Consider the following 25,455-nt stretch of genomic DNA (forward strand, 5'->3'; position numbering starts at 1 on the left):
ATCCTTTGATCAGTAGTTATTTTATGCCTCTTTATTTGAATCATGTTTGTATATGCATTGTGTGTTTCGATTTTTATAAATCACTCAAATAATTAACATTCATAATGTCAAGGTTTGTAACGAAAATGACTGTCCCTTCTTTGAAAGAAGAGCTAAATAATAACAGCCATTCCACTTACATTTGCATTAAATTCACCTTTGCATCAGGCATTCATTTAACTCCGACATGCAATTCACTGTAGTTTCTATCCAAGAGCGGTTCATGAGTGGCTTACATGAGTGAGTTGGAAGGGAGAATAACTGCTACAGGGCTCAGTCCCATCCACGCTGAAGTGGGAGCCACACACAACTTTAGTTGGAAATCCTATTTGCTCAAAGCAAGTTGTGTGTGAACAGCTGTGTCTAGCCCTCTAAGCAGAATGCTTGGGGTCCAGGGTTGCTGATTTTCCTCATGTACAGTGGAAGTGTAACCCACACACCTCCTGAGTGTGGTTCTGTCCCACTTAGTGGCACCGAGACCACACACAGAGAGAGAAAATGAGTCTGCTTTACAGCCTTAGCTAAGAGCCAGTTGGCTTTTAGCTCATGCAGTAGAGGCTCACGCACTAAGGTGCAGAGGTCCCCAGTTTGATCCTGCCTACTGACTACCAGGGTCTGTCAGTGTTACAAGTTGGGGCTTGTCCAGGATTTCAACTGGGAAGTCTCTGAAGCTCGGGATGCACTTCCTCAGCTAGGGGAAGTATGTAAACCCCCCCCCACCTCCTGGGTGTGGTGTTCTGTCTCGTCTAGTGGCACCAAGACCACTTAGAAACAGAGAGGGAAAAAATGAGGTCAAGTATCAGAGGGGTAGCAGTGTTAGTCTGGATCAGTAAAAAGCGACAAAGAGTCCTGTGGCACCTTATAAACTAACAGACATATTGGAGAATAAGCTTTCTTGGGTGAATACCCACTTCGTCAGATGCACATAATGGAAATTTCCAGAGGCAGGTATAAATATGCAGGCAAGAATCAGTCTAGAGATAACGAGATTGAACTAATCTGGGAGGATGAGGCCCTCTTCTAGCAGTTGAGGTGTGAACACCAAGGGAGGAGAAACTGCTTTTGTAGTTGGCTAGCCATTCACAGTCTGTTTAATCCTGAGCTGATGGTGTCAAATTTGCAAATGAACTGAAGCTCAGCAGTTTCTCTTTGAAGTCTGGTCCTGAAGTTTTTTTTGCTACAGGATGGCTACCTTTAAATCTGCTATTGTGTGGCCAGGGAGGTTGAAGTGTTCTCCTACAGATTTTTGTATATTGCCATTCCGAATATCTGACTTGTGTCCATTTATCCTCATGTAGGGACTGACCAGTTTGGCCGATGTACATAGCAGAGGGGCATTGCTGGCACATGATGGCGTATATTACATTGGTGGATGTGCAGGTGAATGAACCGGTGATGATGTGGTTGATCTGATTAAGTCCTGTGATGGTGTTGCTGGTGTAGATATGTGGGCAGAGTTGGCATCGAGGTTTGTTGCATGGATTGGTTCCTGAGTTAAGTACTATGGTGCGGTGTGTGGTTGCTGGTGAGAATATGCTTAAGGTTGGCAGGTTGCCTGTGGGCGAGGATTGGCCTGCCTCCCAAGGTCTGTTCAAGCGAGGGATCATTGTCCAGGATGGGTTGTAGATCACGGATGTGTTGGAGAGGTTTTAGCTGAGGACTGTAGGTGATGGCCAGTGGAGTTCTGTTGATTTCTTTCTTGGGCTTGTCTTGCAGCAGGAGGCTTCTGGGTACTTCTGGCTCTGTTGATTAGTTTCCTTATTTCCTCGTGTGGGTATCATAGTTTTGAGAATGCTTGGTGAAGATCTTGTAGGTGTTGGTCTCTGTCTGAGGGGTTGGAGCAAATGTGGTTGTACCTCAGCGCTTGGCTGTAGACAATGGATCATGTGGTGTGTCTGGGATGGAAGCTGGAGGCATGAAGGTAGGCATAGCAGTCGGTGAGTCTGCTCTACAGCCTTAACTAAAAGCCAGGATTGAACCGGGGACCTCTAGAGCTTAGTGCATGAGTCTCTCTACTGCATGAGCTAAAGGCTAACTGGCTCTTAGCTAAGGCTGTAGAGCAGACTCATAGTCAGTCAGTCTCTCTCTCTCTCTCTCGTTACAGAAGTAAAACCAGAATAACTCCATGAAAACAAGAGAAGGGTGGGCAAGTTGAGTAGGGCATGTGCCTAAGACTGGGAAGAGCTAAGTTCAAGACCCTGCTCTGTCAGACTTTCTATGTGACCTTAGACAAATGCTTGGTATCTCTGTGCCTCTCTTCCCTAGCTGTAAAAATGAGACCAATACTTCCCTATATCACAGAGGCATTGTGAAAACAAGAACATTACAGATTATGAGCTGCTCCAATAGGTACTGGCCATATAAGTACCTAAGGCCTTGGCTACACTTACCCGGTAGTTCGGCGGCGAGCGATCGAACTTCTGGGTTCGACTTATCGCGTCTAGTCTGGACGCGATAAGTCGAACCCGGAAGTGCTCGCCGTCGACTGCGGTACTCCAGCTCGGCGAGAGGAGTACCGCGGAGTCGACGGGGGAGCCTGCCTGCCGAGTGTGGACCAAGGTAAGTTCGAACTAAGGTACTTCGAACTTCAGCTACGTTATTCACGTAGCTGAAGTTCCGTACCTTAGTTCGAATTAGGAGGTTAGTGTAGACCTGGCCTAAGAAAGACAGCTAGCAAGCAATTATGCCCATTTACACAGGTAAGAGAGAGGAGAACCTGGTCCTGTGTGTTTAATTTTTTTTAATTTAAACATTTTATAGAGGATATTATAAAAACATGTACATTATCAAAGAAAAATAATTCAAGGCATTAGAGGAGCTGTACTGAGCTTTCTGAAAGAACTGTTCGCAGTGGTTCGTGAGAGAGAGAGACCGCCATTCAGCATTCATTCAGCAGTGACATTCTAGGGAGCAAAAATGAAATTCGAAGTCTAAAATCATTTGTTTGTTAAAGCTTTACTTGCCCCCTCCTCACTATAAGCTGTGATGCTGTGTATAAGAAAGAGGACCATTTGTATTATTGTTGCTACCACGGTTATACAATTGCAAGAAATCTTGTCATGTAAAGTGTCAATGAAAAAGTATAGTTATCCTGTTTACATGCCTAGATCATCTTTGTATCTGAAGTTATGAATATTGGCTCTGTACTTGTATCTTAAGCGTGTTGTATTCCTGTCTGACACCCCACCCCCGATAGAATTTACATCAGGACTAGACAGCAATGTGTTGATGGCTTATCAAGGACACTTCACACTCATAATGTGAAGAAACTCATCCTGTCCAGATAGCTATTCTTGAGGATGCCTCAGACAACAAGGAGCCAATGGCCACCCCCTGTGATTCAGGAAAACATGTAGGGGCATGTGATATGTGACCCTGACTCCATCTTGGGCTAGTCACTTTCCACACACGGGGGCTGTGGGCTTTGTTTGGAACTGTACATTTCCATGCACATGGCAGAGGATATAAAGAGACACCAAAGACACCATCATTTTGCCTCTTTCCTGTTCTAATTCTCTGGACTGTGGATTTACAACTAAACAGAGTTATATAGACTAAGGGCCTTCCAGTCTTTTGGAAGTTTACAGAGACTTTACAAATCAGCAGGTCTGTAACATCACTGCTACAAACCTGATATAAGCACTTTGCAATCATTTGTATGTATATGATCTATTACTCATTTACAACTCTTTTTTTTATTATTAAATTGTTAGTTACTAAGGATTGGCTGACAGTGTTCTATTTGGGTAAGATCTGAGATACATATCCCCAGGTCAATATGTGTCTCATCCTTTGGGATTAGAAAGAACCTCACAATGGGTTTTCAATAACCTCTCACTATATTAGCTTGGGTCGCCTGGATGGGAGCCAAAGGATGGAATGCCTAAAGGGGACTGTGTTTGGCTTCTGGTTAACCAGTGTGGTATTGCAGAAGCTCTTTTGTTACTGTTTGGTGAATCTAATTCTACTGTAAGCCACCAGCTTTGGGGATTGTCTGCCCTATTTCCTGCAGTCTGCCCTGAGCATGGCATTCTCACTGTGGCCCATCCTAGGCACTCAGTCACAATTTACCTGGTCACATAAAGGGCATACTTTTTTTTTTTCCTGAAAAGAAAAATTACACAGATAAAATGAAAAGAAATTGGGAAATGGTCAGTACAAATGTTTTTTAAAATAATATTCTGAATCATACTCAAGCCTGGTTCTATAGAAAATGTGCGTTTGAGTCCTGTCTAATAGAACTTTCTGAAGAGGATTCACATTCTAGCCTACCCTGCTCCCCTCCTCCACCACCACCACACACAACTTCTGCCATGATTACAAAAACACCCCTAGGCATAAGCAACAATGCAAACAAGAGATAGAGAAACCAGTATGTCTTCCCTTGAAGTGAGATCACTATCTCTTATTCTAGCCTTTCAGAATGCACTATGTGATACAGCCCTTGTTGGTAAAATGATTTATGAAGTGGTAAACTATTAGCCATATCACTCGCCATCGCTGAGATTTAGCTTTCCTAGAGAGTTCAGTTGAAAGGCCTTGGGCTATGATTTAGAGACAAACATTTCATGTGACAAAAGCGTCAGAGTTGCCAGTGCAGAAATACAAGGCATCAACATATGCTACTTATTTAAAGCTTCATCAAAAGACTTCACATTTTCCCCCAAACACTACACTCAAATAACACGTTTCCTTTTACAGAAAAATAAGTTTCATTTCCCCTAAGCATATTGCTTTCCATTTCTTACTAGTCATCTATCATCATCATCATCATCTATACCCGACCAACCATAGGTATATGCACATGTTTACCTCATTCCCATTATTAATATATTATTTCAATGCAACTCGAGTTTTTCCATGTAGAAGCAAAACAAGATCAACCCCTGCAATAGTATTAATTTCTCTAGCTTTATAATCATTCTGTGTTGTGGTTAGTTACTAACGCATGCCAACCCTTTGAATAGGATTGTGAAAGTAGGATTAATCAAAGGAGATGTGAGCACACAAAGCACTGCAGAGACAACACAGCCATGAGAGTGTGCACTGGATTCTATTCTGATTTGCACATCAACAGCATTTCTAACCAACCAAGTTCTAATATGTGTCACTGTGAGCCAGTAAGTAGCCAGACTGACTTTCTGATCCCAGGTTGACTTTGCAGGACTGGCAGTTAGAAAGTCACATTTTAACTTCTACACTGAGCCGATCCCATGAGGAAATCCTTTAAAAGAAAATACTTTACTCTATTATGCCACTTTTACAGAGTATCTTAATTTACCATTGTGAGGTAGGTGCCTATAAATAGCTATTCAGTTGGGAAAAGTGAAGTATTAAGGTCGGGGCTTGCATTTGTTAATAAATGTCAACAAACCTGGATGTGTCAGGCCCACGACCACCAGAGCCTGATTTTAAAAGGAGCTAAGTACAACTGGATTACAACTCAGGAGTTCCTGTCTCCCAGCTCACCCATCACTTGAGAATAAGTACCACCCAGAATTATTCAAACACCTCTCCCTCAACATTTCTCCGCATATACACACCCAGGGCAAGATGTTCCTACAGGGCAGGCTTCACATGTGATCCAGCTCAGAGAAGCAAAATCTTCAACACCTCACTCTTTTCTTCTCTCCTCAGTAAAAGCCTGATCTAAAGCCCATCAATAAGAAATCTCCCATTGACTTCAGTATGCTTGGGATCAGGCTCAAGTGGAGGTGCAGCGTTTTCTCTGCTTGTTCTTCTCCTCCCCAGAAATGTATAGATTCTAAGGCCAGAAGGACCATTGCGATCATCCAGCCTGATTTCTGGTATAACACAGGCTATAGAACTTCCCCAAAATAATTCCTAGAACACGTCTCTTATAAAAGCAGACAGCCTTGATTTACAAATTGTCAGGGATGGAGAATCCAGCAGGATACTTTGTAAACTGCTCCAATGGTTCATTACCCTCTCGGTTAAAAAATTACCCCTTATTTCCCATCTGGATTTGTCTAGCTTCAACTTTTAGTCATTAGATCATGCTAAACTTCTCTCTGCTAGATTGAGAGGTCCATTATTAAATATTTGTTCCCCAAGTAGATACTTATAGACTGTACTCAAGTAACCCTTTACCTTTCTCTTTGTTAAGTTAAATAGATTGAGCTCCTTTTGTCTATCATTCAAAGCAAGGGCGGCTCTATGTATTTTGCCACCCCAAGCACGGCAGTCAGGCGGTTTTCGGCGGTGCGCCTGCAGGAGGTCCGCCAGTCCCGCAGCTTCGGCGTACCCGCCGCCGAATTGCCGTGGGACCAGCAGACCTCCCGCAGGCATGCCACAGAAGGCTCCCTGACTGCCGCCCTGCAGCGACTGGCAGGCAGTCCCCCGCGGCTTGCCGCCCCAGGCATGCGCTTGATGCGCTGGTGCCTGGAGCCACCCCTGATTCAAAGGCATGTTTTCTAATCCTTTAATCATTCTCATGGCTCTTCTCTCAACCCTCTCCAATGTAGCAGAACTGGACACAGTATTTTAGCAGCAGTTGTGTCAGTGCCAAATACAGAGATAAAAGAACCTCTCTACTCCTAATGGAGAATCCCCCGTTTATGCATCCCAGGATCACATTAGCCATAGCATCTGAGCGGGGAGCTCATGCAGATTCACTGCTTGCCATGATAGAATCTCCCATCCTATAAACATGGCCTATTCTTTGTTCTCAGATATATACATTTACATATAGCCATATTAAAAATGCATATTGTTTACTTGCGTCCAGCTTACCAAGTGATCTAGATCACCCTGTATCAGTGACCTGTCCTCTTTGTTATTTACCATTCTCCCAGTTTTTGGGTCATCTGCAAACTTGATCAGTGTGATTTTATATTTTCTTCCAGGTCATTGATAGATATTAAATAGCATGTGGCCAAGAACCGATCCCTGCAGGAACCCACTGGAAAGACAGCCGCTCGATGACAGGCCCCCATCTACAGTTACAGCTTTTGCCCCTGCAGAGTACGTAAGCAGTGCTTGAGAGCCCTGCCACAAATGAGGACGGCTTACCCAAAACTGCTGCAGAGAGGTGAAGAAGGCAGGGGAGCTTCTGGTGCTTAGCTTCCCACAGTATATCCAGAGTCCAGTTGGGTGGCTGTGCAGAGGATCTACAATGAGTGGGCATCAGAGAGGGAAATCCATAGCCCAGATTGTCCGTTCTATAGTCCCATTTTCCCCCAAGGTGACCATTCAATTTTGTGAGCAGGATATTGGCAGGGAACGGAATCTTGGAACACTTCTGCTATCCACTTTGATCCCAAAGTTTATTGCAAGTGATTGCAGCTGCCTGACAGGAAAGCCACATGCGGGGGAGGAGGGCAGGAGGACTGAGCAAAGCCATAGACGGCCCCAACAGAAGCTGAACACTGCCACAGAATCATAGAAATGGATGGGAATTTGAGAGGTCACCTAGTCCAGCCCCCTGTGCTGAGGCAGGACAAAGTATACCTAGATCTTTCCTGACAGGTGTTTGACAAACCTATTCTTAAAAACCTCCAATGATGGGGATTAAGCCCACTACTTCTTGTCCTACTTTCAATGGACCTGGAGAACAACTGATCCCAGCCATTTTTATAACAGCCCTTAATATATTTGGAGATGGTTATCAGGTCCCCCCTTGGTGGTCTTTTCTCAAGACTAAGCATGCCCAAGTTGTTGTTGTTGTTTTTTTAAACTTTTCCTGATAGGTCAGGTTTTCATTAATGAACATATTGAATAGTATTGGACTCAGGACTGACCCCTGTGGGACACCACTAGATACACCCTCCCAGTTTGACAGCAAACCATTGATAACTACACTCTCCGTATGGTCTTTCAACCAGTTGTGAACCCTCTTTATAGTAATTTCATCTCAACCACATTTTCCTTGTTTGCTTATGAGAATGTCATGTGGAACTGTGTCAAAAGCTTACTAAAAATCAAACTATATTATGTCTACAGCTTCCCACCTATCCACAAGGCCAGTAACCCTGTCAAAGAAGGAAATTACGTTGGTTTAACATGATTTGATCTTGACAAATTCGTTTGTCATTATGTTATTCTCTAGGTGCTTACAAATTGATTGTTTAATAATTGGTTCCAGTATCTTTCAATGTATCAAATTTAGGTTGACCGGTCTATAATTCTTCAGAACCTCTTTGCTCCCCTTTTCAAAGATGGGCAAACATAGTACCTTTCTCCAGTCCTTTGGGACCTCACCCATCCTCCATGGTGCTCTCAAGATAATCACTAATGGTTCTGAGACTGCTTCAGCTAGTTCCTTAAGTACCCTACAGTGAATTTCATCAGTCCCTGCCAACTTGAATACATCTAAATTATCTAAATATTCTTTAACCTGTTCTTCCCTATTCTGGATTGTGTTCCTTTGCCTTTGTTGTTATATTAATTGTGTTAAATATCTGGTCACAATTAACTTTTTAGTGAAGACAGAAGCTAAATAGGCATTTAACTCCTTAGCCTTTCTTGATGTCAGCTGTTACTAACTCTCCTTTCCTGCTAAGTAAGGGACCAAGACTTTTTTTCAGTCTTTCTCCTTATGTATTTATAGAACCTCTTCTTAATGCATTTTGCAAGGTGTAACTCATTTTGTCTCAGCCTTTCTGATTTTGTCCCTACATGTTTGTACTGTTCTTTTGTACTCATCTTTAACAATTTTTCCATATTTCCACTTTCTTTTAGGATTCCTTTTTGATCATCTATTGGCTGAAAAAGAAGGACACAGTTGAGCCATCTGCCCATATGGGAAAACATCAGCACTCAACTTATGGTTGGGAAGTAGCAACTCAACATGTCAGTTTGCCTTTTGAGGAGTCAAATCTTTCCCTTGGGCAGAAGAGGGACTGGGACAGCCTAGGCCACTGCCCAGCTCTGTTAGCATTCCATGGCTCATCCTTTCCACTCTCCCCTTCCTTTATGTATTCAGAGCAAGTAGCTCCTTGAATCCTGACAGCAGCGGTGGAAAAATCATGGCATTTTAAGATTGAAAAGAACAGGGGCCACCAGGATTACATTTTACATATTTCTATAGCAGTTTTCATCTAATATGAGTGCTTTTTAGACATTAACCGAGACTCATAACATGCCTAGGAGGGGACTATTATCCTCATTTTACAGATGGAGAAACAGAGTCATAGAGCCGTTAAGACAATTGCCAGAAGCCATACAACAAAAGTGGGTTTTTTTTCTGGGAGCCACTAGTGGCTGTGTAGCTTTACAGCTCCTTTCCCCATCTCCTAAAGTTCACCACCAGCAGCAACTGACTCACTTCCCCGCCCCACCCCCCGCATCTAATTTTTGTCAGATATTGTTCTACAACTCTTTCCTTTCAATTTAATACCATTATAGATGCTACTCCATCTCCAGACTTTCTACAAAATCGTAAAAAGCAGAAGCTGTCGGACAGCCCCCTTGCAGCTAGAAAGGCTGACCAGGGAGAGGCTGCCCCTCTGAGATGAAATTATGGACTGGCGGAAACAAATCTCAGGTGAGCAGATTATCTTGAGGGGAAAAAACCTGAAGAGATAATGGAGATCAAAACCATTACTAGCTCACATCAAGCTAATTTGCAAGGCTTGGCATCAAGACCAGAGGAAGCTGAGAACAGAATCTCCACGCTAGAAGACATAGTGAGTACTATGAATATAACCTGAGAGCAACAGGAAAGGACTAGTAAAGCACTGCAAGGGAAGGTTAATGATCGAGGGAAGATCACGAAGAAAACCTGAGAATTGTGGGTCTCCCAGAGGAGGCAGAAAAAGGGAGGCCTGTGGAATTTTTATCCACCATGCTGCCAGCATTTCTGTTTCTCCCCTGATCAGAATGTAGATATTGAGAGAGACCGCCGCTCCCTTGCTCCAAGACCCCCTCCAAATGCAAAGCCCCAGGCCATAACTGTAAGTTTTTTAAAATACAATACTAAGGAGCTCATTCTTTACAAAGCCTGTGAACATAAAAATCCAACATGGAAAGGACACAGGCTGATGGTTTTCCCAGAATACACCAAGGACACAGTGGAGAAGAGGGCTACATTCAATAGATTAAAGGGTTGGGTCCAGACTACTTCCTTTCCTTCCCTGCTACTTTCAAAGTGAAAAGGGAAGGCAAAGTGCTTAGTTTTATGTCAGCAGAAGGTGGTGAAAGATATCTGATCTCACTACAGCAAAAGACCCCGCTGAAGATAGACGGGATGCACTAAAACAGATCAGTCACTGCAGTGTGGGATTTAGTGCTCAGTCTAGCAACCAACTGTACAGGGCAAACCCACCACTTTGTTTTCTCCCTGCCCCATAGTTTTATTTCCTTCAACTTCTCCTTCCTTCAACAGAAGGCAATGGTGCTGGAATTAGGGGTGCTACTGCACCCCCTGGCTTGAAGTAGTAATAGCAAACACCAAATACATGTATCAGAGGGGTAGCCGAATTAGTCTGGATCTGTAAAAAAGCGAAAAAGAGTCCTGTGGCACCTTGTAGACTAATAGATGTATTGGAGCATAAGCTTTCGTGGGTGAATACCCACTTCATCAGATGTACGTAGTGGAAATTTCCAGAGGCAGGTATAAATATGCAGGCAAGAATCAGTCTAGAGATAACGAGGTTAGTTCAATCAGGGAGGATGAGGCCCTCTTCTAGCAGTTTAGGTGTGAACACCAAGGGAGGAGAAACTGCTTTTGTAGTTGGCTAGCCATTCACAGTCTTTGTTTAATCCTGAGCTGATGGTGTCAAACTTGCAAATGAACTGAAGCTCAGCAGTTTCTCTTTGAAGTCTGGTCCTGAAGTTTTTTTGCTGCAGGATGGCTACCTTTACATCTGCTATTGTGTGTCCAGGGAGATTGAAGTGTTCTCCTACAAGTTTTTGTATATTGCCATTCCTAATATCTGACTTGTGTCTATTTATCCTTCCCTACTTACCTGCATCTCCCCTCCATGATTCCAGTGCACCCAGAGCATCTACCCTCACCCCACATGGTCCTAGTGCACCAGTAAGTAAATCACTCAGCCAGACCTGGGGACTCATTATACTTCTTCTCGCAGCAAGGTTCAACAGAGAAGTGTCATTTTTTCCTGTCTAAGGCACTCTCCCTCCTAGTACCTTTTTTACCATGTTTTTACTTTTTCATCCCCATCTAATTTCCTAGATTCTGGGTTTATAGTAAATCTGAAAATATTCAATCCATTTGCCTTAAGTGTATACTTATAAGAAATACCAGATCTGAACCATGGAATGAAGATTTCAGTTTAATGATGAATCTTTTCAATTCCCCAACTGCAAAGAAATCTGATCTCCTAAAATCCTATCCAAGCGTAATTATTATTGCTTGTTATGATTCACTGAATTACTGGGAATGTGTTAGTGTGAGACTGTCAGTTGTTTTTTCAATAATATCAATTCGGGTTCTTTAGTTTTTATTTTGTTACATGAGTTGTAATAAACATTGTGTTGATTCAGATTGCTGATATAACTACTGTTGGGCAATGGGGTTCACACACCAATGTGGACAAGATTCTAGGGGGCAAAAGTTAGGCAGAAATGTTCTGCTAATGAACCCCTATGTGCTCCAGTTATCTTAGAATAAGGCTATTTAAACAGTTTGCATAACATATATATCTACTATACACTTGTTCTTCAGCTTAGATATTAGCCTTCTTCCCCCCTTTTTTGATGTTATTCTGAATAGTGCAGAAGCCATGCCCTCCCTTGATACAAGACTATTTTGTCTTTATAAAGCTGAAGGGAATTCAATAATACCCCAATTGGGTGTTTTGGACCTTGGGGGGGGGGGGGGAGGGACGGGAAGAGTGAGTAATGATGTCACCACCCTTGTAAACTGCCACATTGTCTGGAGTGGCTCACAACTGAGTGCTCCAGCCTCAGAGCAGACTGTCAAAAGCAGGGCAGACACCCCAAACTCGTGGTATGCTCTATAATTAGATGTCGCCATCCCAGTAACAAATGTGAACTCCTGGATCACTGTAACAGTCTTATTGTAGAGTCAATTTTACCATCCAGGCAAGCTGGATGTAGTGATAAATGGTCACTTACACACAAAAATCACAAAATATTCCAATCCCAAGAGACCAGTCACTTACCCCAGATCAATTTGTACCTTAGATCTCATGCCAAAACAATGCTGGTAGCCAGTCCTGTAGTAAACTAATTAAGGATTTATTAACTAGGAAAAAGGAATGAGTTACTTACAGGTTAAAGCAGGCTACATATCTTCACAAATGCGTTCAGTCCATGGTTCCAAAAGGTAACATGTAGTAATCTGTCAGCACTGAATGGTCATTTGGGGCTAACCCAGGTTGGCCCTGGAGCTCTCCGGATTTTGCTTCTTAGCTCCAGCCCTTGTAAGAGTCCAAACAGCAAAGAGGTTAAAAAAAAAATCTTCATGTCAGCTATCTTTATTTCCCTCTTCCAGAATTCAAACAGATGGGACAAGCTCTCTCACATGTAGCACCTTCATGGGTGTAAGAGGGCCATTAAACCAGCCTTTGTGTTGTGATGTTTCACAGTGACCCATTTAGTTTCCACAGTTCTTCTTGATGAGGAGGGGAACCACTTTTTCTTCCTCAGTTCACAAGTTCAGATCAGGCATTTTTACAATTATAAAGCAAAACGTACATATTACCTTATAGCGCGGGATACAGACATTACAAGTAAAATTAATGCATGAAGCAACTTACAAGCATTTTATATAGTCTAAATGCTAAACACATTCTTACAAGTTGAACACCCGTCTTGAACAATATTAACATACAGGTCTGGTTTCCAGCTATGAATTTGTGAGTGCTCAGCTGATGCTTACAGCCTTTGCAGGAGCTGACACTTGGTTTACCAGCATCACATAAACAGGAGTGCTGGAACAATTTGTATAGTGAGCCAAATTTAAACCTTGTGTATGATGAAAATCACTTCACGCTAAGGGGTCTGGCAGCACGCCTAGTTCCAGCATCTATGCATGTAAACCTCCTGGACTTAGGTTCTATTTCAATCTATTTTGGATAAAAGTTATGTATTTTTAAAGTGATCCTTGGTTAATTTTGACCTTCTCATTTTTCCTATCTTTTACCAATCTTGGTCTGCCATATCCTCTTCCCTTTCCCTTCCCCCTCATGCCTTGGGATGGTGAGGGGGAACCCAGGGTACCTTTCCTAGATCTGAAACTAACCAAGCAATGACACAATGCAAGTGCCTGATAAAGAAATATTTGACCTAAGTACCCCTTATGGTTAATATTATAAATTATGTTTCCTGAAACATCAAAGGAGTGATTCATCCAATTAAAAAGAAAAAAAAATCACTGAAAGCAGATACTATCTTCCTACAGGAAGCCCACCTTAATGACTTGGAAACAGAGACGTGGTGGCTGGGGGAAAGGGTGTTTAACAATTTCTTCTTCACAGCCAAAGACATACTGATATTGTTTCGCAAAAGACTCAATTTACAAATTCTAGATGTAAATAAAGATGAGGGAGGGAGATTTTTTTGCTGGTGAAGGCTAAGATCTGACTCTCTACACCTTATTATATATAGACCTAATAAAGATGAAAGAAAAAAACCATTTAAAAAACCTTGGATCCAAATTAATTAATATCCCACTAGAATCAATCATAATAACAGGACATTTTTAATAAGGGGTTGGTCCCTTTTTTAGATAAGTCAGGCCATCCCCACGAACACAGGCACATGCTAGAAACATTATAAAAGACTATATGGAAGAATTGGGGTTAAAAGATGTATGGCTGTTCCAGAATCCCACAATGAAGGATTTTCTTTGTTTTCCTCCCCACATATTCATGAATAGATTTCTTCCTGATTTCTATGAATCCAGAGGACATAGCATGATAGTACTTAATAATGAGGCCAAGTCTATCTGATCGTGCACCAGTGATAGTACAATTTTCCCCTCCCCAGACAAACTGGATGCAAAAGATGGAACCTGAACTCCTGTCTTTTGAAAGATAAAAATGTTCAGAACTATACCACAGAAGAAATTCATTTTTTCTTTGAAACCAATGACCCACCAGAGATATCCCATTTCCCCCATATGGGTGCTTTTATTAGGGGCAGGACCATTTGCTACTCAGTGGGAAGAAAGAGGGCTAGCCAGGTTCGGCTCCTGAAATTAACCAAACCACTTAAAGCTATGGATTTAGAATGTGCAAAATACATTCCCAAGAAAATCTTTTTTTAAATTAATCAATCTTAGGTGTGAAGTAAATAGACTGACTTCAGCACAAACTGAATTTGCTCTTTTTAGACTCAAACATACTGGGAGTCGGGGGAAAGAGAGGGAAAATATAATGTTTCCCACCTGATCCAGAAGAAATGAATAATTTTGTTAAAACAACCTCCCACAAATCTCAGAGGAGCAGCACGCCAGGCTAGTCTCTTCCTTGCAATTGTAACCCACACACCTTCTGGGTGTGGTGTTCTGTCCCATCTAGTTGCACTGAGACCACTTAAAGGGAGAGTGAGAAAGACTGAGTCTGTTCTACAGCCTGAGCTAACAGCTAGTTGGCTTTTAGCTCATGCAGTAGTCTCCAGAAGTACCCGGTTCAATCCTGCCTGCCAATGACCGGGGTCTGTCGTCATTACATGACCAGGGGAAATAATCAAAGCCATGGAGGAAATAAGTCCCGGCAGGACTCCCAGCGCTGATGGCCCACCGACAGAATTCTATCCATGTTTCAAAGAAATTCTAACCCCTGAGCTGTTATACACTTACAAAGATGCCTTAAAGAAAGGTACCTTATTTCCTACTATGAGGGAATTAATTACTATACTACTTAAACCAGGTGAGGATTCACAAGCGTGTAACAACTATACACTCATCTCTTCAATCAATATGTTGTCCAAGAAGCTTGAAAAAGTAATGAGGTGGGATTTATTTAACAAAGCATGATTTAGATAACACATCAAGTGATTAGTGTTATGGCATTCCATCAACATTCTAGAAATTCCCATGCAATCATTTCACTTGGTGCAGAGAAAGCCTTCTACAGAGTGAACTGGCAATATTTGTTTCTTACCCTGGATAAATTTGGGTTGGGGGAAATCCTTTATTTCACGAATAAAGCGGTTATATTCTAACCCCAACCCTTGTATCCTAGCAAATAGCACCGTATCCTCCTCCTTTGATCTGTTTTGAGGAATTAGACAGGGATGCCCGTTCTCCCCACTCCTGTTCATTCTGGCATTAGAACTACTTGCAATACTAATTAGGCGCAACCAAGGGATTCAAGGGATCAAATCAGGGACCCAGGAGGGAAAAAAAATCTTTCTATATGCAAATGACATCCTCCTATTTATTAAAAATCCAGCTCAATCTATTCCAAATATCCTACAGACAACTTTGGTAAATTCTTTGGCTAAATGATAAATTGGGATAAGTCAGAAGCAATGAAGGTTTCATTGGATTTAGTTGGAAGTGGCTTTCCTATAGGGACATTTAGCTGGCAACAGACAAACCTGAGAAATCTTGGCATTCACTTCCCTAAGGAAATTAAAAACATAGTCAAGGTTAACCTAGCCCCATTAATCATGCAGTTAGCAAATGATCTAACGAGATGGCAGGCACTACCTCTCTCCCTTTGGGGACAAACAAAATTAAAATGAATGCTCTTCCCAGGATCCTTTTTATTCTGAATCCCTTCCTATCCATATTCCTTCCTTTTATTTTACCACAATCAACATGTTCAGGTCCTTCTTGTGGAGTGCTGGTAACAAACCCAGAATCTTCCGACAAAGACTACAGCTCCCTAGCTAAAAAGGTGGCTTTACATTTCCAAATTTTAAACTTTACTATCAGGCAGTAGTTCTTAGCTACAGCTCATTCCCTCATGCTATAGAGCCCACAGATTGGCTCCAGCTAGATGCAGAATTGGTTCTTCTTTACCCCTTTCCAATGCACTGTATTTGGATTACTACCAATTCCCTAAAGAACAATTACCAATTATTGTGGCAGCCAGAAGTACTTAGCATATGATGTGTACCCCTTCCGCATATCAAGGCTTCTATCTGGGGTAACTCAAAACTCTGTATAGCAGGCAACCCCACTATTTGGCCACAATGGATTAGGAAAGGGATTTTGACCATCACTCAATTTACTGAAAACAATACTGTGACGGGTTGGATCACAGAACCCCACTTGGGACCTGCCATCCGATGTGCCAAGACGACTTCTACCCCCACCTTCCCTGCCAGCTCAGGACCCCAGCATCCTGTCTTGCTGAGCCAAGCACTCCCATCTGCTCCAAAGACCCAGGGTCTGAATTACTTGCCCCAAAAGCTGCAGGTTTACCTGAAAGCCGCTAACAGAGGTGTTTTTGTCTTTAACACCCAAATGCCCAACTCCCAATGGGGTCTAAACCCAAATAAATCCGTTTTACCCTGTATAAAGCTTATGCAGGGTAAACTCAAATTGTTCACCCTCTATAACACTGATAGAGAGATATGCACGGCTGTTTGCTCCCCCAGGTATTAATACATACTCTGGGTCAATTAATAATAAAAAGTGATTTTATTAAATACAGAAAGTAGGATTTAAGTTGTTCTGTCTGTTACTACTTGGAACCAAGTAAGTCACCAAGCAAAATAAAATAAAATGCACAAATCTATGTCTAATAAAACTGAATACAGATAATCTCACCCTCAGAGATGCTTCAGTAAGTTTTTCCCTCAGACTGGACACCTTCCAGGCCTGGGCACAATTCTTTCCCCGGGTACAACTCTTGTTTAAGCTCAGGTGGTAGCTAGGGGATTCTTCATGATGGCTCCTCAACTTGTTCTGTTCCAGATATTTTATATATCTTTTGCATAAGGTGGGAATCCTTTGTCCCTCTCTGGGTTCCCACCCCCTCCTTCTCAACGGAAAGACACCAGGTTAAAGATGGATTCCAGTTCAGGTGACATGATCACATGTCACTGCAAGACTTCATTGCCCACTTGCCAGCACACAGGTATACAGGAAGACTGACAGGTAAAACACACCCATCTGCAGACAATTGTCCTGGTTAATGGGAGTCATCAAGATTCCAAACCACCATTAATGGCCCACACTTTGCACAATTACAATAGGCCCTCAGCGTTATATTTTATATTTCTAGTTTCAGATACAAGAGTGGTAGATTTATACAAATAGGATGATCACACTCAGTAGATCATAAGCTTTGTAATGATACCTTACAAGAGACCTTTTGCATGAAGCATATCCCAGTTACGTTATATTCACTCATTAACATATTTTTATAAAACCATATAGATCATCCTTCTTACAATATTAAAAGATTGAACCAAGGAGGAGTGGCAATATAGCCATCTTAAACACGCTATCTCCCATCTGTTTTGGCCCCCATGCCGTTGCTACCTTCGACCCACCTGAACTGCTTTCATTTCTCCAAATATTACTCAGATTGCCAAGATTTATGGCAACACTATTTGAACTATATTTGAAGCAAATATAGTAAAGAAATGGGAGGAGGAACTAAGCCAATTATTTTCTGCTAACCAATGGAAACAAATTTTAGCCAGTGCTCTGAGCAGCTCATTGGACTTCTGTTTAAGAATAATCCAGAAGAAAATCATATGAGGGATGCATTGGATCCCTCACCAACTGTTCTGCTAAGTACCACTGACAAATGTTGGTGCTATGATGCATTAAGTGCTAATTTAACCCATATGCTGTGGGAATGCTCCTATACCCATAGGTTTGGGGCAAAACTGAATTGCCGGGTTAATTTTTTTCCAGTCGAATAAAATTTTATTATTCCAGTCGAATAAAAGCCAAATATGTAATTTTAATCCTAATGGACATTAATTGGAAGCTGAAAAATCTTTGGCTAAGCAGAGCTAATAATTGCTAAAAGGTTAGTACTACAAACATGGAAATCTAAAAACTGACCAAGAATTGAAGACTGGAGCATAGACATCATAAGTTTGGCCAGCATGGAAAGAATTGTATACCGCAACAGAAATACCCAAGAGAAAAAGATCTCAGAAATATGGGATGCTTTCCTGGAAGTATCTGAATGATCATATTAAATACCTGCCTCCTACACCTTTCCCCCTTTTTGATATCCTCTCCTCTACATTTTGCTTCTGTTTTTAATAATTTTTCTTTAACTAGTTGGATTTTTATAAGCAAAATTGGAGTCTAAATTATGTTATACAAATTGATTTATATTTTAACCATTAATAGAATATATAATTAGATGTTTAAAGTATAGCTAAAGTTAGGGAGCAATTGGTTAATAGATTAGGAGACGTTTATCTATATTTTAAAAAGTTAATACAACGTTAATAGAAAAAATGGAATTTTCAGAAATGCTCAGTGCAGGACTAACTCTGCTACTCCTGAGGTCAGTGCTCAAACTCCCATCCACCTCAGTGGGAGCAGAGTTAGGCCCTGTCTACACTACAAAACTATGTCGCCCTAAGTTACGTTGGCATACAACCGCCGCAGTTATGACATCACTTGTGCACGTATACACTATGCTCCTGGCATCAGCGGTGTGCGTCCTCACCAGGAGCACTTGTATCGATGCAGAGTGCAGTGTATAGTGGATAGCTATCCCACGGTGAAACTCGTCACCATCCACTGCAAGGTGTTTTGGGAAGATTTTGCAATCCCTGATGCGGCTGAAATGAGTCGAGCATTGAAATGGGGCTGAAATGAGTCGGGGTTGACTGGGAGCAAGGGTTCAATTTCCCATAATGCAGCAGTCTCCATCCCATAATTTCATCTGCATTCCATATTTTTTTCGTCTCACTTCAAAATCCCTGCAAACTCACATGTCCCTCCTCACTGTCCACCATCTCTGACAGAAGCCTGGAGCCTGCCCAGCTCTGCAGCATTGTCACGAGCCTTGTGAGCATGGGGCACCCGATTCTGCAGTATTTGCAGAGCCACAAGAGGAGCAGCGAGGAACATTACAATTCCTTGGAGGCTAGCTTGCTCTGGGACATAGAAACAAATAATTCAAGTTTGTTGGTGTCATTCACAGAGAAGCTGCAGATGGTGGAACACCAGATCCAGGACAGAGAAAAGAGCACTGACTGACTGATAGGTTTAAGATGATGACCAGTGGTAGCAGAACTTTCAGATGCACAAGTTCACATTCCCAGATTTGTGCAACAAAGTCGCCCCAACCCCCCAGAACAGGGACACCAAAATAAGAACTGTGCTGACAATTGAGAAATGAATAGTGATTGCACCGTGGAAACTTGCAATGCCAGATTGCTACCGGTCAGTTGGGAATCAATTTGGAGTCAGGAAGTGAACCACAGGGACAGTTGTCATGCAAGTGTACAGGGTCACCAGAGCCAGCCTTATGAGTGGGTGATGTGGGTGACCCCAGGGCACTGTGGTCAGGAGAGGGTGCCATGGTCAAGAGCAGGGCCGGCTCCAGGCACCAGCCCACCAAGCTTGTGCTTGGGGCGGCACCTGGAGGGGGGCGGCATGGCGCTCCAGCCGCTGGGGAGAGCGGGGCTGCGACAGGGCTCGCCGCCCTCCTCCGGCGCTCTGGCCGCCGGGGAGAGCGGAGCCGCAACAGGGCTCACCGCCCTCCCCGCGGCGCTCTGGCCACCGGGGAGAGCGGAGCCCCGGCCGGCTCACCGCCTTCCCCCCGGCAGCCAGAGCGCCGGGGAGAGTGGAGCCCCGGCCGGGCTCTCCGCCCTCCTCCCGGGGCTCCAGCCGCCAACGGAGCTGCGGCAGGCTCGCCGCCCTCCCCCCAGCGCTCCGGCCGGTCGGGGAGAGCGGCCCGCTGCCGGGCTCGGCGCCCTCCCCTTCCACGCTCCAGGGCGGGTGGGGGCAGGGACGGGGGGGGGGGGGGGGGGCGGCGGGAGGCTTTTTTGCCTGAGGCAGCAAAAAAGCCAGAGCCGGCCCTGGTCAAGAGGCAAGGAATGAGGTAGGCTTGTGAGGCCACAGAAGGGAGCTTTGGGCAATGGGAGGGTGGGGAGGCATCAGGGGGTCAGAGGCAATGGAGTGAGGTGGGGATCATAGGGAGAGATCAAGGGTGAGGGGTGATGTGGGGGTGGGTGGGGAGCCCAGGGAGGTAATGAAGGCCAGGGGAGGAGAAGGCAGCAGGGACTGGGGTGCCAAAATACAAGTTCACCCAGGGCAGCATTTTCCATAAGTTTGGCCCTGAGGGCCACTAATTGCTCCTGCTATGCAGGACTGTGACTCTGGACAATGTGCAGGACATAGTGGATGGTTTTGAAGCAATAGGCTTCCCCAACTGCAGTGAGGCAATAGAGGGCATGCAGATCCCTATTTTAGCACCTGACCACCTTGCCACAGAGTGCATCAACAGACAAGGCTACTTTTCTATGGTAATGCAAGTGCTGGTGGATCACTGGGGACGTTTTACTAACATCAAGTATCAGAGGGGTAGCCGTGTTAGTCTGAATCTGTAAAAAGCAACAAAGGGTCCTGTGGCACCTTTAAGACTAACAGAAGTATTGGAGCATAAGCTTTCGTGGGTGAATGCCCACTTCATCAGATGCAAGAGATCACTGACATCAGTTTGGGCTGGTCAGAGAAGGTGCATGATGCGTGCATCTTTAAAGAACACAGGACTGTTCAGAAAGCTGAAAGCAGGGTCTCTTTCCAGACTGGCAGATTACTAACAGGAATGTTGAAATGCCAATAGTGATCTTGGAGACCCAGCCTACCCCTTGCTCCCATGGTTCATGAAGCCCTACAACTACATGCTCAGCAGGTGTAGAACGACAGTTGAATGTGCCTTTGGTTGTTCGGAGGGTTGCTGGCATTGTCAATTTATTGGATTAGACCACAGTGGGGGTGGGGGTAGCTGTTAAGCAAGGGGGAAAAGTTTCCACAAGGGTAGAAAAGGAGCAGCTGTTTGCTGAATTTGAATAGCCAGATACAAAGGCTACTTATAGCCCTTGGATCTGGCTACCAAATTCATGGCCATGAAAAACACGTCACAGACCATTAAATCAGGTCCCCCCCAACCCCGTGAAATCTGGCCTTTTGCATGCTTTTACCATATACTATACAGATTTCAGGGGAGAGACCAGAGTTTGTCAAATTGAGGTCCTGACCCAAAAGGGAGTGTGGGGGGGATGGGGGGAGGGAGGGTGGTAGTATTGCCACCCTTACTTCTGCACTTCCTTCAGAGCTGGGTGGCCAGAGAGTGGCAGCAGTTAGGCCTGGTCTACACTATGAGTTTAATTCGGATTTAGCAGCGTTAAATCGAATTAACCCTGCACAACTAAGCCATTTAATTCGAAATAAAGGGCTCTTTAAATCGATTTCTGTACTCCACCCCGACAAGCGGAGTAGCGCCGAAATCGATTTTGTCATTTCGAATTAGGGTTACTGTGGCCGCAATTCGATGGTATTGGCCTCCGGGAGCTATCCCACAGTGCACCATTGTGACCGCTCTGGACAGCAATCTGAACTCAGATGCACTGGCCAGGTAGACAGGAAAAGCTCCGCGAACATTTGAATTTAATTTCCTGTTTGCCCAGCGTGGAGAGCACAGGTGACCACAGATAGCTCATCAGCACAGGTAACCATGCAGGCCTATAATCGAAAAAGAGCACCAGCATGGACCGTACGGGAGGTACTGGATCTGATCGCTGTATGGGGATTGGATTCAGTGCTAGCAGAACTTCGTTCTAAAAGACGAAATGCAAAAACTTTTGAAAAAATCTCCAAGGGCATGAGGGAGAGAGGCCACAATAGGGACTCAGATCAGTGCCGCGTGAAAGTCAAGAAGCTCAGACAAGCCTATCAAAAAACAAAGGAGGCAAACGGTCGCTCCGGGTCAGATCCGCAGACATGCCGCTTCTACGCTGAGCTGCATGCAGTTCTAGGGGGGGCCGCCACCACTACCCCACCTCTGACTGTGGATTCTGAGGCGGGGGTAATCTCATCAGCTACACCTGAGGATTCTGCGGACGGGGAAGAGGAGGAGGAGGAGGAGGAGGAGCTTGCGGAGAGCACACAGCACTCCGTTCTCCCCAACAGCCAGGATCTTTTTCTCAGCCTGACTGAAGTACCCTCCCAACCCTCCCAACCCAGTATCCAAGACCACGACCCCATGGAAGGGACCTCAGGTGAGTTTACCTTTTAAAATATAAAACTTGTTTTAAAAGCAAGGGTTTTTAATGATTACTTTGCCCTGAGGACTTGGGATGCATTCGCAGCCAGTACAGCTACTGGAAAAGTCTGTTAACGTGTCTGGGGATGGAGCGGAAATCCTCCAGGGACATCTCCATGAAGCTCTCCTGGAGGTACTCCAAAAGCCTTGCCACAAGGTTTCTGGGCAGTGCAGCCTTATTCCGTCCTCCATGGTAGGACATTTGACCGCGCCATGCTTGCAGCAAGTAATCTGGTATCATTGCATGACAAAGCCTGGCAGCGTATGGTCCCGGTGTTTGCTGGCATTCAAGCAACATCCGTTCTTTATCTTGCTGTGTGATCCTCAGGAGAGTGATATCGCTCATGGTAACCTGGTTGAAATACGGAAACTTAATTAAGGGGACAGAGGTGGCAGTTCCTACTGGGCTGTTTGCCTGTGGCTGAAAAGAAATCCTTGCCTGCAGTTAGCCAAGCGCAGGGCGGGGGAATTGGCCCAGAGCTTTTCGCGTTTGGCTAGCAGGGATCTTCCCTGATACCAGCCACGCGGTGCGGGGAGGGGTAAAGCGATCATCCCAGAGAATTCATGGCGGGGTGGGGGGTGTTAGTTTGGTTCCTGCAGGGATCTTCCCTGATACCAGCCACGCGGTGGGGGGAGGGATAAAGCGATCATCCAGAGAATTGGATGGGGGGGGTGGTTAGTTTGTTTTCTGCTGCTGAATGTTAACAGGAAAACCGCAGCACTCAACAGGCTTTGCTTGGTATGTGGGAAAGGAGGGCACAGAAGCCAAAAGACAATGGCTTACCATGGCCGCATGCAAGCCGAATTCTGTTGCCCGGACCTACGTCTGTGAACTCTAGCAGCTAAGCCACAGGCACTGAATATTAAGAGGCAAAATGCGACCTTGCACAGAAATCACATGTGCTATGTAATGTGAATAGTGTTGGTCACCGTGAAAGAGTATAAGCATTGTTCTGCAAAATGTATCTTTTTAAAAAATTCTCTCCTTTTTTCCCTCCCTCCAGCAGCTGCAAATTCTTCAAGCCTCCCTCCTCCGTCCCGAAGGCTATCACAGATAAGGCGTTGGAAAAAGAAGACGCGAGACGAGATGTTCGCAGAAATCATGGAATCCACCCGCAGTGACAGAGCTCATCTGAATGAGTGGAAGGACACGGTTTCAAAGTATAGGAAAGAAGCCAGTGAACGTGAGGACAGGAGGGACCAACGTGAGGACAGGAGGGACCAACGTGAGGAGAGGAGAGACGCTCGAGATGAGAGGTGGCGGCAGGAAGATCAGAGGAGGCAGGATGCAACACTGGGGCTGCTGCGTGAGCAAACAGACATGCTCCGGCGTCTGGTGGAGCTTCAGGAACGGCAGCAGGATAACAGAATGCCGCTACAGCCCCTGTATAACCCCCCTCCCCATCACCATGTTCCATAGCCTCCTCACCCAGACGTGTAAGAACGCGGGGGGGGGGGGGAGGCTCCGTACACCTTCCCATTCCACCCCAGTGGACAGCCCAAGCAAAAGGCTGTCATTTTTTTAACCTTTTTTTAGTGGCCTTTTCCTTCCCGCTGATCCTCCTCCCAAACCCCACCCAGGTTCCCTCCCTCTTTTTATAATCTATTAATAAAGAATAAATTATTTTTAAATGATAGTGACTTTATTTGGTTTGAAAGCAAGCTGGGGGAAGGGGGAGGGTGGGTTCCTTACAGAGAATGAGTCAATAAAGGGGGCGGGTTTTCATGAAGGAGAAACAAACAGATATTTCACACTGTAGCCTGGCCAGTCATGAAACTGGTTTTCAAAGCCTCTCTGATGCACAGCGCTTCCTGGTGTGCTCTTCTAATCGCCCTGGTGTCTGGCTGCGCGTAATCAGCAGCCAGGCGATTTGCCTCAGCCTCCCACCCCGCCATAAAGGTCTCGCCCTTACTTTCACAGAGATTGTGGAGCACACAGCAAGCAGAAATAACAATGGGGAGATTGGTTTGGCTGAAGTCTGAGCGAGTCAGTAACGATCGCCAGCGACCTTTTAAACGGCCAAATGCACATTCTACCACCATTCTGCACTTGCTCAGCCTGTAGTTGAACAGCTCCTGACTCCTGTCCAGGCTGCCTGTGTATGGCTTCATGAGCCATGGCATTAAGGGGTAGGCTGGGTCCCCAAGAATAACTATTGGCATTTCAACATCCCCAACGGTTATTTTCTGGTCCAGAAAGTAAGTCCCTTGCTGCAGCCCTTTAAACAGAGTAGTGTTCCTGAAGACGTGAGCGTCATGAACCCTTCCCGGCCAGCCCACGTTGATGTTGGTGAAACGTCCCTTGTGATCCACAAGTGTTTGCAGCACCATTGAAAAGTAGCCCTTGCGGTTTATGTACTGGGTACCCTGGTGCTCCGGTGCCAAGATAGGGATATGGGTTCCATCTATCGCCCCACCACAGTTAGGGAATCCCATTGCAGCAAAGCCATCCACTATGACCTGCACATTTCCCAGAGTCACTACCTTTCGTAGCAGCACCTGAGTGATTGCTTTGGCTACTTTGCATCACAGCAGCCCCCACAGTAGATTTCCGCACTCCAAATTGATTCCCGACTGACCGGTAGCTGTCTGGCGTTGCAAGCTTCCACAGGGCTATCGCCACTCGCTTCTCAACTGTGAGGGCTGCTCTCATCTTGGTATTCTGGCGTTTCAGGGCAGGGGACAGCAAGTCACAAAGTTCCATGAAAGTGCCCTTACGCAGCCACTGGGAATCATCCCACACCTGCAACACTATGCGGTCCCACCAGTCTGTGCTTGTTTCCCTTGCCCAGAATCGGCGTTCCATGGATAGAACCTGCCCCATTAACAACATGATCTCCAAAGCACCGGGGCCCGCGGTTTGACAGAATTCTGTGTCTGTGTCCATGTCCATGTCCCTATCACGCTTGTCGCTGCACTGCCGCCACCGCTGCCTCCTCGCCTCGTTTTTCTGGTCCTGGCTCAGCATAAACTCCACGAGAGCGCGCGAGGTGTTTACAATGTTCATGACTGCTGTCTTGAGCTGAGCGGGCTCCATGCTTGCCGTGGTATGGAGTCTGCAGTGTTCACCCACCCAGGAAAAAAGGCGCGAAATGGTTGTCTGCCGTCCGTTGCTTTCATGCAGGGAGGGAGGGAGGGGTGAGGCTGTACCCAGAACCACCTGTGACAATGTTTTTTGCCCCATCAGGCACTGGGATCTCAACCCAGAATTCCAATGGGCGGGGGAGACTGCGGGAACTATGGGATAGCTATGGGATAGCTACCC

General features: G+C 44.9%; 1 protein-coding gene across 1 annotated transcript; it reads left to right on the plus strand.

Moving 5' to 3' along the window:
- Positions 1–21,690: 21,690 nt before the first annotated feature.
- LOC135980888 (pre-mRNA-splicing factor CWC22 homolog) lies at positions 21,691–24,648 on the plus strand. Its single transcript, XM_065581317.1, has 2 exons — positions 21,691–22,146; positions 23,195–24,648. Exons 1-2 carry the CDS (start codon positions 21,750–21,752, stop codon positions 23,608–23,610), a joined length of 813 nt encoding a protein of 270 aa, XP_065437389.1. The 5' UTR covers positions 21,691–21,749; the 3' UTR covers positions 23,611–24,648.
- Positions 24,649–25,455: the final 807 nt, after the last annotated feature.

The sequence above is a fragment of the Chrysemys picta genome, chromosome 1 (assembly GCF_011386835.1).
Source record: "Chrysemys picta bellii isolate R12L10 chromosome 1, ASM1138683v2, whole genome shotgun sequence".
Classification (NCBI taxonomy): Eukaryota; Metazoa; Chordata; order Testudines; family Emydidae; genus Chrysemys; species Chrysemys picta.

Bases quoted from the DNA above. Each gene is read 5' to 3' on its own strand.
- LOC135980888 (XM_065581317.1), top strand. From the start codon at position 21,750: ATGAGGGAGAGAGGCCACAATAGGGACTCAGATCAGTGCCGCGTGAAA. The intron at 22,147-23,194 runs GTGAGTTTACCT...CCCTCCCTCCAG, and splicing joins CCCCATGGAAGGGACCTCAG to CAGCTGCAAATTCTTCAAGC.